The sequence below is a fragment of the Cannabis sativa genome, chromosome 2, assembly GCF_029168945.1.
Source record: "Cannabis sativa cultivar Pink pepper isolate KNU-18-1 chromosome 2, ASM2916894v1, whole genome shotgun sequence".
Taxonomy (NCBI): Eukaryota; Viridiplantae; Streptophyta; class Magnoliopsida; order Rosales; family Cannabaceae; genus Cannabis; species Cannabis sativa.
This window is the reverse complement of record NC_083602.1, coordinates 50621279-50633608: the sequence shown is the minus strand read 5'-3', so window position 1 is coordinate 50633608 and position 12330 is coordinate 50621279. Positions and strand designations below refer to the sequence as shown.

General features: G+C 25.8%; 1 protein-coding gene across 1 annotated transcript; it reads right to left on the bottom strand.

Annotated features, from left to right (window-relative positions):
- Window positions 1-1216: 1216 nt before the first annotated feature.
- Window positions 1217-3473, bottom strand: LOC115720497 (protein Brevis radix-like 3). The gene is made up of 3 exons (XM_030649644.2): window positions 3447-3473; window positions 2085-2162; window positions 1217-1977 (listed from the first exon to the last, which is right to left on the bottom strand). The coding sequence occupies exons 1-3, from the start codon at window positions 3471-3473 to the stop codon at window positions 1603-1605; spliced, it is 480 nt and encodes a 159-aa protein (XP_030505504.1). The 3' UTR covers window positions 1217-1602.
- Between the last annotated feature and the right edge of the window lie 8857 nt (window positions 3474-12330).

Sequence of the window (12330 nt, the reverse complement as noted above, 5' to 3'; positions counted from 1 at the left end):
ATGTCTTACAAAATAATTATCATATACTATAATTTAACTCAAAAAGATAATTTAGTCAATTTAAGCATTCTGATTACTTTTTCTGATAAAGTAAACAAGATAAATTTCTATCCATTTTCAAGCAATTTTAGTAAACAATATATTACAAATATTGATTCATTATTTTTTATTAATTTCATTATATTTTTTCATTACTTTATTTTGAATATGGATAATGTATAATAAACGTGGTACTTTGTACATCCAATTATAAATTTGGTACCATGTAATTTTAATAATATTTATCTCATATTTTCTATTTTGAAATCATATATATTAAGTATTTTGAACTCAAATTGATCAATACCATCAAATTGTCTTCAATTATATAAGTTCTAAATTTAAATTTAATATTTAATTGCATGCAACTTAGATTTTTGTCAATAATTATTTAATTATTCAATTATATCTTATTTTTTAATTTAATAATTTATTTTCACATTTTAAGAAAAATAAAATATAGACTTGATAATATTTAATGTATATACATTTTATTAAATTTAGGATAACCTCTTACTCAAAAAATTATGGCTAAACTTTCTAGACTCGACAATCGTTTTGCTCTGTAGTGCTTCTGTCTATTTTACTCTATTAAGTGTCAAAGTGGACTGTTACAATGTACATAAATGTACACGTGGCAAAATTTCATTAATCCACCTAATACTTATAATATAAATATTTAAAAGATAACTTAAAATATTAAAAAAATTAAAATCAGAAAAAATAAATTAATTTTTTTTTTTTTGTCTTTTTTCTTTCTTTCCTTTTTTTTTTTTTTTTAAACTTCTTCTTCTTCTTTGTTCCCCAGAAAAGCAAACCCCCACCCCAAAACCCAGAACCACCCCGACGAGACCCCAATCTCGATGAAACCACCACGCCGAGTCCCGCCTGTCAAGCAGCCAGCAAAAACCCACCACCCACCGTTTCGATCTCTCCCTCTCTTTGAGATCTCACCATCTCGATCTATCCTCTCCCACCCTCTCGATCTCTCTCAACGTTCTCCTTCAGATCGCACCAAAATTTTCACTACAACAGTAAGCTCTTCGTTCTTTTCCATCTTCGGCCCGGCCAGTAATAGGTTTGGGTTTTGGATTTTAGTTTTTGGGTTATCTTAGATTACATATTAGAATTTTTTTTATAGGGATATTGGCGGCTAAACCACCTGAACTTTACGTTTTGTAACACTTAACCACAAAAACCAAAATTTTGGCAGCTAAACTACCTAAACCCTGGTTCCGTTTTGCTCTGCACACCTCCGTCCAAAAATCACAGTGAAGTGCCACGGTGGACTGCCCACGTGTATACACTTGTACACGCAAATTTTTAGTGGTCCACGTAATATTAGTTTTAAAAAATAATTATAAATATTTAAAAAATAAAAAAATCAGAAAAAAAAAATTAATTTTTTTTCTTTTTTTCTTTTTTTAATTTTACAAAATTAATTTTTTAAATTTTTTTTTTTCTTTTTCTTCTTCTTTTTTCTTTCTTTTTTCTTCTTCTTTTTTTTTTTTGCAACTCCAAGTCTCCAACTCAACTACCTTCCTCTATTTTCTTATTAATCTTTCATGGCTGCCACGTCCGTACAAGAAGGAAAGGAGGAGAAGAGAAGAAGGACCCATGTAAGGAAGCAGAGTCCTTTGCTTCCTCGCCTACTTTGGGGTACGAATGGGACTCGACTTGAACGACGAACACGATCGGCGGCTCTACTCTCCGTCCACTCGAACTTGAGATCCCTTTAAGCCTCAACTCCATTTCTTTCCCCCAAGTCTTGGGCGTTGTCGAGCTCGAACTCCCCGTCCGCCGGTATGACCATTGGAACCGGTCCGAGTCGGCATCCGATTCCACGTTGTTTCTAACTCGGCCTTGGACTGTCGCCGATCCAGTATACGGATTGCAGTGCTTGTAAGCTCCCGAAGCCTTCAACGCCATATCCTTGAGCTAAAAATTCCCCCAAAAATATAAATAAATAATAAAACAGGATCACACTCACACACACATGGTTCATACTTCGTTCGAAACCCAAAAATGGCAGTAGAAATACATACCTGAGATGTGATTGATTTGATGGAGGCTTGCTGTTTATTGTTGGGGATGTTAGTGGAATCGGTTTCCTCGGGTTGGCTCTGTAGAAAAAGAAGAAAGAAGAAGAAAAAGAAAAAAAAAATTAAAAAAAAATTAATTTTTTAAAATTAAAAAAAGTAAAAAAGAAAAAAAAAATAATTTTTTTTTCTAATTTTTTAATTTTTTTAAATATTTATAATTATTATTTAAAACATATATTACGTGGACCACTAAAAATTTGCCACGTGTACAAGTGTGTACACGTGGACAGTCCACTGTGACACTTAACTGTGATTTTTGGACGGAGGTGTGCAGAGCAAAACGGAACCAGGGTTTAGGTAGTTTAGCCGCCAAAATTTTGGTTTTTGTGGTTAAGTGTTACAAAACGTAAAGTTCAGGTGGTTTAACCGCCAATATCCCTTTTTATATATATATATAAATATATATATATATATATATATATATATATATATAACACCTTGGCAGCAAAGAAGAAGAAGAAGCATGAGGAAAAAAAAAAGAAAATAAAAATAAAAAAAAGAAAAAAGAGATAAGAAATTATTTTTTAATTCTTTTTTTCTGATTTTAATTTTTTTTTATATTTTAAATTTATTGTTTTAATATTTATATTAGTAATATTATGTGGACTAATGAAATTTTGCAATGTACACTGTGGCAATCCACTTTGGCACTTAACAGACTAAAATGGACGGAAGGACTTCAAAGCAAAACGATTGTGGAGTCTAGGAAGTTTAGCCTAATTTTTCGAGTAAGAAAGTTAAACCGTAACAAACATAAAAATATAGAGATTTTAGACGCACATTACCCTTAAATATATATTAATCACAATCAAATATCTTTATAAATGTAGTCTTTTTTGAAAATTAGGAAACAAACCGCTCTTCGCGTGCGGTTGTAATAATTAAGTCATAAAACTATATTAAATTTCAAAATTTAATATTTTTTATTTAATTTTTTTTAATAATAAAAGTAATTATTCTAATAAACTTTTATTTATCTTTTTTCTCATAAAATAAATTAATATTATGAAAAACAAATCATCATATATCCTCAAACGTGAAAAAATAAATTTATAGAAAATTTATTATTATTTGATATTGACTATTATTATTTGATTTATTTAATATTATAAAGTTTAAATTTATACTATTTATATATATTACATATATAATTTTGAATTATTTTGTTAAAAAAATTATTATTATAAAAATAAGTAAATAGGGTGGTTTAGAAAAAAAAAATAGTGTTTTTTTATAAATATAATGCATTATTTGTATATCTGATCATTCAATACTGAATCTCCGTTGTCATCACCGTATTAATACCGTATCTGCTCCTCCGTTGTCTCTCATCGTATCTCACTTATCACTATATCTTTACCGTATCTCACTCATTATCCTCACTGTATCATTAAAATATCGTATCTCATCCATTGTCATCACCGTATCACTCCAATCAGTCGAATAATTTTTAAATAGTTATCTTGTTGATAAACATATCTTCTTTAAGAGTTGTCTTCTTAATATTATAACTTCCACTCTCTTGGGGTTGGTGGAAAGTTTTTGAATTAATGAGCTTTTTAATCCCTTTAATTTATGGTCAATTATTTAATTAAATTCTTTATTTTTAAAATTTACAAATTTGATAATCATAAATTATATATATTAAAAAGTAGAATAAAAAATAATAAATTAAATATCTAATAAATTTTGAATTTAAATATTAATTCAAATGATACTTAATTTACATAATTATTATAACAGATACTAATAAAAAAATATTAATATAATAATAACTATTATTTGTTTGTGAAGAAAATAATTATTTTTTTTTTTTGTAAATTTCTTCAATTCCACTAATATATAATACTTGTATAATAATATTAACAAAAATTCAAAAAACAAAAATGAAAAATAAAATATAAATTGATGGCCGGAGTCAATAAAAACTTAACAATATATATATTATTTATGTACTTGTTTTATCATAATTTTTTTATTAATTTTATTATTATACATATTTTAAATCATTACACAATGATATATACCATTTTAAAGTGATAATTTATGTGAGGCTTAAATTGATAAATATTTTTTTATATATATCTTAGTATTATTTTAAAAAATAGAACAAAAATAAGTTGAGAATTGTAAAAAAAACAATATATGAATAAATATAAAATTTACAATATATGTAATTTCATGAGATATGTATAGAGAAAGAGCATATATAGTGAAATCTTTCTACCCTAAACAAAACAAAAACAATAAAAATAAAAAGAAACTCTTAAAAATTGTCATCCAAAGTCTCAAAAATTATTATGTTTATGATATATAGTTCATCCTTACACAAAAAATTTACTCTTTTCTTCTATATATGATGCAACTATAATATAAATTTTAACAAAAGGAGTGCCTAAACATATACACTGTTTTTTTGGAAAGAAAAAATCAACTAAAAAGGTGGCCTACTTAATGAATTATAAACTAAAAAAATTGGTTAGAATTATATGTTAGACATTTATATGTATAAACTGAAATATATATATATATATGTTTAAGTATAAAGTGCGGAATTAATCAAACATATATACACTATAATTTAAGGATCGAAATACCTCCAGCCATTGATTCTTGAGCTTCAAACCCACATAAGCTTTGATCTGCAAGGGAAACTGGTTGATGTGGGTAATCGGGCTTCCTCGCTCTCTCAACTCTCTTTAGATGGATTTTGCTGTTATGAACAGAATGAGTGAGGAGCTCGGGGACCGAGACCCTATATTTATAGGTGCGATACTCCATCAGTATCTGCGCCACATTAATTGTCAGAATATTTTGACAATTAATTCAGGAAATCAAATCAGGTAATGAATATAGAAATCTGACCATATATAGAATATTACATAATTGATTTTGTCCAAATTCAATGAATATAAAATATTCATTTAACAGAAAATCAATTATTTATTTATTTCTTTAAATAGAAAATTATTTCCTTAATTAGAAAATAATTTCCATAAATAAAATATTCTAATATTCTCCCACTTGGTCAGCATTTAAACTAAAATATTCAAACCTAACGTTCCTCATTATATAATAAACATACGAATCATAGCGACATGTCCTCATTATGAATCGAGTATTATCTTCCATGTATTACAATACATTTACTATATAACAATGTACTTTATGTGGCAATGTACTTAAGCGAATAAACCCTAACCCTTATGTTTATTCAGGTCCTCTTACGATAATTTTCTCAGATGAAATTAAGGTGCACATAAATATGAGAAAATATCGAAATTAGAGTTTCATTAAATAATTTTTGGTTGTACAAATAAAAAAAACTGCATATGGGTTAACTGAATCTCATATTTACTTTATGATCCTTGAATTTGTGTTGCGGCATGCCTTTAGTCAAGGATCTATGCGATCACTCAATTCAGTTTGCGTGATTAATGACCACTTATCACGCCTTTTTATGGCTAAATACTTAATGTCGACATGCTAGCTTCGACCAGTACTCTTAGAGTTATTAGCCATAAATATTGTAGCTGAATTTATCGCAAAATTTTCTTAATGGCCTAATGAAACTATAATTCTGAACTCTAGGCCTACTATGAAACTCTATAATACATCATACGAGATGTATCCTCAAAACAATAAATGAATCTGACTTCTATAGTGGAAATAACAATCAAGATTCTCTACAATATAACTTACTGGTAATCTTAAGGACGTAATAAAATATTGATTTACGTGAATAAATACAACCAGTGAAGTATGTTAGAATCTAATTGGTTAACTATCTTTCCAGATGGTCAATTCATCTTAAAATATGTATGAATATAATTTTTAGTATCTTAAAGATACCTCATCACTTGGTATGAAAAATAAAGTGGTCTTAACTTTAGTTATTCTGATACTACTTAACGATCCTGAAACAAATGTAATGCAAAGTCTTATTCAGACTCTTAGGAATACATTAGGCTTCTAAAATAGAAGCAAATGAATGTTCTTAATTTATTCTCACTCCAGATCATTTTTCAGATGCTGGTTCGAGTTGAATTTATCACACTTAAAGATAAAAGTTATATCAAATGAATAATACATAATTTTATTTAATCAGAGATGCTGTGGCTACTCTCTAATATATTATTTATATTCCTTATCTCAAAATAATAATTTAAGATATGAATGATTTCAACTTATATAGAAAACTTTTATCATCATTTGCAAGTAACATATTGTCGACGTATAAAACAAATATTACTCCCACTAACTTTCTGGTATATAATTATTTCCATAATTCTCTTTTGAAGTCTAAATGAAAAGATGATATAATACCAATTTGTGAGATGTTTATTTTAATCTATAGGTAGACACCTTAAGCTTGCATATGTTCACCACTATTAGAGGAAAATCTTTATGGCAATCTGTATATTCTCCTCTAGTTCACTGTTTGGAACTGATTAATGAATTGAAACGAGCAACAAATGCCAAGGTCTATAATAGAATCATTTATAAAAACAAGTGAGAATGTAAATCTCTTTTGTTATTGATTCTTAGTTCAAAATGAACTTCTTAGCAATGAATATTCTTTTATATCTTTATATTTCTCAATGTTGCCTAATGAATATTATTGGTGAAAAAACTTATGCTTTATTAATGTTCTCCACCCCATTAGGCAACTTTACTAAAGATAAACTTTATTGCTCTTTAAGATATTCATTTCTTCATTCATGGCATGTTGTACTACAACTTCAATTCTTTATCATTCTATAATTTAATTTGTGTCTCAAATTAATATTGTAGTTGAACTCTTATTGTACAAAATGTAATCACTAGAAAACATTGATCTTACTGTTCTAATAAGTCATCTTAAGGATGGACCAACAAACTCTTAAAAGAGCAAATGGTTCAATAACATGTTATTTTAGAAATTGTAAGCAATTACTAAATAACATAACTTATTAGAATTTTACCAATGACTTGTATATTATTAATGATTAGTTATGAATTCTCAATAACCATTAATCTTAAGGGTTGTTGTGAATCATAATTAATCTAACACTTGAGGTGGAAGTTTGAGAAAATATGAATGATCTTTCTCGGAAACTAGGTTCCTAGATTGATCACTCCCACTGATCAAGTCAATTCTTAATTCCACAATTCTAGCGTTGTGTGATAGATAATAAAATATGTAACCCTTAAACCTTATAGCTTTTCAAATGAAATGTGCTCATTTATTGTTTAGGGCCCAGATCTTTTCTTTGACAATTGTACTCTAACTATATATGGGTATTTATAAAATGTGTACATGTCATCAAGTCGGTTTTCAACCTTATTACAACTCAAAATATGTTTGAGAAACAACTTTGGTTAGAACACGATTCGATATGTACACCCCATTGTTGAGTATCAATAGACAAAGATTTAGGAAAGATTGGAGTTTGCTATGTAGGCTCCACCCCATGTCTAAAAAATGCTTAGTTTCTTAAATCTGTTACACACTATAATTTGGGTGTACCAAGCATATGTATCGGGCAATGAACCCATGCTTTTAAAGAAACTTTACAAATAGACTGGGAGTTTATCCATACTCACGAATTTTAATGTAGTATTCTCCATTTTATATTTGATCTCACTATCTTAATATGCAAAATGCACCATTTCTCTACTTAAGATTTAAATGTCTTTGAAACATATAAATCTATACTTTTGTAGAAAAATTATTTATGTGAGTAATCGTTAAAAAGGAGATGCAAAATTTGAGTCCATGTCTTCAAAATTAATTGACTTGTATGATTTTTAATATGATAGAATTCTAGTATGCACCGATTTTGACTTGTTGGAATACATATTCTTAATGAAATTCACACAAGTTCTAAATAAAGTTAGTAAAATCAAGTGTAATGAATATCCCCACCATTTACTAACATTTATTCTATTTATGGAGATATGTTCCATAATCTTTGGTGCTATAATGTAGAAGAATTCTTATTAATAACACATTTCTTATTGTCAGATTGAACTTGCATATCTTTATGAGTGACATCATTTGTAGTAAAGACCTCTAAATGTGTCTAAATCAAGTTTCAATAGAATCTTGGAACATAAAGATCTTTGCCAATTTTAAAACAAAGCCACTACTATATTGCTTGTTCCTTAAACTTCTAAATGTGAGAACTTATCTTGTCTGTGGATAAGATTTGCTCACAGTTACTGACTTTCTTAGGTTTATTTGTAAACCTTGCAAGAAATTATGAATGTGGAATAACAATCTAAAATAATCCACTATGTGTTAATAATCACATTAACTATATTAGAATGAATTCATACACAATAAATTAAAATTTATTGGTGATAATAAAGTGTGATTTATTTTTTCTTAATTATACAGTAAAAACTGTATATGCTAGATGAAGTTATCAGAATAAATTTTGAAAATTTCTACTGTTATGGAAGAAATTTTCTACTAGTATGGAAGAAATTTATGAATAGTGATGTAATAAAATTACATATATAGTTTTGAGGTTTAAATGAATCATGTTTTTACCAATGAATAAACATGCTTAAATATGAAATCTTATTAAACAAAAATTGCCTGTGGGCTAAATTTTTAATTTAATAAGATTAGATTTAGATGTAGATTATGATAGATTTACACAATTTATGAAAAACTTAAAGTTTAATATTTCTATCTCAATGAAAGGTATGAAACACTTAATTATTTATAAATGTTTCAAAATTTTATACTTTATGATAAAATTATTAAATTAAATCTACATAATTTCCTGTGGGATAAATTAAGAGAATTTAATTTAACATATTAATCATGTGAATATAATAAAATCCCTGTAGGGTAAGATTATTATGTTCACATAATTCATGTCCATTATGTGATCTTAATCCACTTAATATATATAATTTTATATAATTAAGGATGCTGTGGCTACTCCCTAATTATTTAAAATTATGTGGTTCACTAGACACCAAAGTATAAACTGAAGATTAAAATTTTACTAAATCTAAAATTGCATGTGGGCTAAATTTTAAATTTAATAAAATTAGATGAACTTTATGATAGATTTAATTAAACAATTAGTTTTGGAAAATGAAGGTTTATTATCTATCTTTAATTAAATTTGTGATAACACTATTAAATTAAATCCCCATAACTCCCTGTGGGGTAAATTAAGAGAGCTTAATTTAACATATTATCCTAATTAATTATATAAATATAATAAAATCCCTGTGGGGTAAAATTATTATACCTATATAATTAATTACAAGTTATGTCCATTAAGGTGAATTTTAATTAATATATAATTTTATACAAATAAGGATGCTGTGGCTACTCCCTAATTATATAAAATTATATTTTCACTTTGACATTAGGTATTGGGCTCTACCTAAAAGTAATTTCGTTATTAACATAGTAGACAATCACTGAGATTAATGCTCCTAGTGTGGTCGTCCGAAGATCATTAAAAACCGTTCTAGATATGAGCATTTGTCCCAAATTCATGTTTTCTTATGTCAAACCACAAAATTACTTACATTTTATTCATATTTTATTCATTTTAGGAAGTTTTATGAATATTTTATGAATAATTTTATGAAGTTTTATGAAACTTAATGTGCTATATAAAATATTCAACCTATCTTAATGTTTGAATATTTCTAAATATATCTAGCACTATAAAAAGAATTTATGTATAGCATTTAAATCATACAAATCAAAATTAATTGTATTAAAAATAAATTTTCCAAATAAATACAAATTAAAACAATTATTGTATGATAATAAATTAAATGCTTAATTCCATGATATGTAATTAATTATGCATTTATAACCATATAATATCTTAAATATTTGTACTAATAATTAGTTTGTATAAATAAGGTAAATATACAAATTAGTACAATTAATTATATGAAATAAATTAAATGCAAAATTAAATAATATACTTGATGGCAGATTATCAATTAATTTAATCAATAAATTACTTAATTGGTAAATAAATATAATAATTGCGCACTTAATTGTAGAATAATTAAATATTCACATTCTAAAAATATCACAATTATTGTAATTACATGTAAAAAATAAATCATGTAATTAATTTACCAAATTAAAAACTTTCCATAATAATTTATTACTAAATAACATATAATATATGAAGATATATGTTAAATAAGAATGGAAAGTTTAAATAAATGTAATTTAATTGACTAAATAAACAAAAATAAGGAAATAAAATAAAATTCCAAAAATAAATCAAAATAATAAAAAATTTGGAATTTTCTTAAATTTTTCTTAATTTTCCTTTTTTTTTTTTTTTTTGAAAAAACTGCCCTGAAAAACAACACCGACGACTAAAATTCATGGAATCAATTCAAAAATGATCTAAATGAATAAATTAAGAGATCCATATTGATTTTAAGCATCAAAAAAATACGTAAAATGTAGACTTTAATTTCATAAATATTCTTTCGGGTCCGATCGTGTTCTTAAGAGAATTTTTCAGTTTTCAGATGGTTTTCAAATCCTTTTCATTCATAAAATCGATCTAAAATATTATATGAATATAGTAATAAGTAGAGGATTCGAAATAAATACCAAAAAATGAAAACGAAAAAATTACAGACCGAAAAATAAAACCTTCATGTATATATATACTCGTATACAATGTATATACTGCATAAAATCATCATTAATGTATGGAAGATAATATTACATACAATTTTATGCAATAAAAATATGAAAGCATTGAGTATTATATATAAACATATATACATGAAAAATTATATGTATATACACAGTATATGAATATAAATATGAATGTGTGTATACATATGAACATATAGATTATGAAATATGAATATAAAAGTGTATATATATAAATATGAATATATATACGTAAATGAAAAGAAAATGTATATATATATATAAAATATATATAAAAACAAAAATCAATACTGTATACATATATATACATATACATATTAAACCATATAAATATCATACAAATATATAATAGAATATGATAATTAATTATATGGAAAGAAATTAATGAATAAATGAATAATAATATGAAAGTATACCCAGAAATATATATATTATACGGTATAAATAAATGTATATAATATATATATAAACGTAAATATGAAGATGAATATATATATATGTATATATAAAAAATAAATTGAGTATGAATATATATATATAATCGGGATTATATAATATAAAAGTATATATAAAATATATATAATTTATATTATAAATGAAGAACCCCGTAAATGTATATATATATATATGAAACTCAAAAAAAAAAATCAAGGCAGAGATATATAATCCGCTCTGATACCAACTGTTAGACATTTATATGTATAAACTGAAATATATATATGTTTAAGTATAAAGTGCGGAATTAATCAAACATATATACACTATAATTTAAGGATTGAAATACCTCCAGCCATTGATTCTTGAGCTTCAAACCCACATAAGCTTTGATCTGCAAGGGAAACTGGTTGATGTGGGTAATCGGGCTTCCTCGCTCTCTCAACTCTCTTTAGATGGATTTTGCTGTTATGAACAGAATGAGTGAGGAGCTCGGGGACCGAGACCCTATATTTATAGGTGCGATACTCCATCAGTATCTGCGCCACATTAATTGTCAGAATATTTTGACAATTAATTCAGGAAATCAAATCAGGTAATGAATATAGAAATCTGACCATATATAGAATATTACATAATTGATTTTGTCCAAATTCAATGAATATAAAATATTCATTTAACAGAAAATCAATTATTTATTTATTTCTTTAAATAGAAAATTATTTCCTTAATTAGAAAATAATTTCCATAAATAAAATATTCTAATATTATATGGCTAAAAAAGTGTTAGGGATATTTTTAAAATGTTTAGCCATATTTTAATTAAAATTTTAAAATCTTAAATATAAAGTTATGTTAGGGAGGTTTTATTGGGTTGGAAATAAAATAATATAGATTATATGTGATTCTCCAATCTCCACAATTAAATGCATGCTCCAAATTTATATAAAAAGTTGAATAGAAGGCGAAGTCGATAATTAATGTATCTATACCAATCTCTTACAAGTTATTTTAACACGCAATATCTTTTAAATTTTTATAATTTTTATATTAAATTGTAACAATTAGGGGTGCACATGG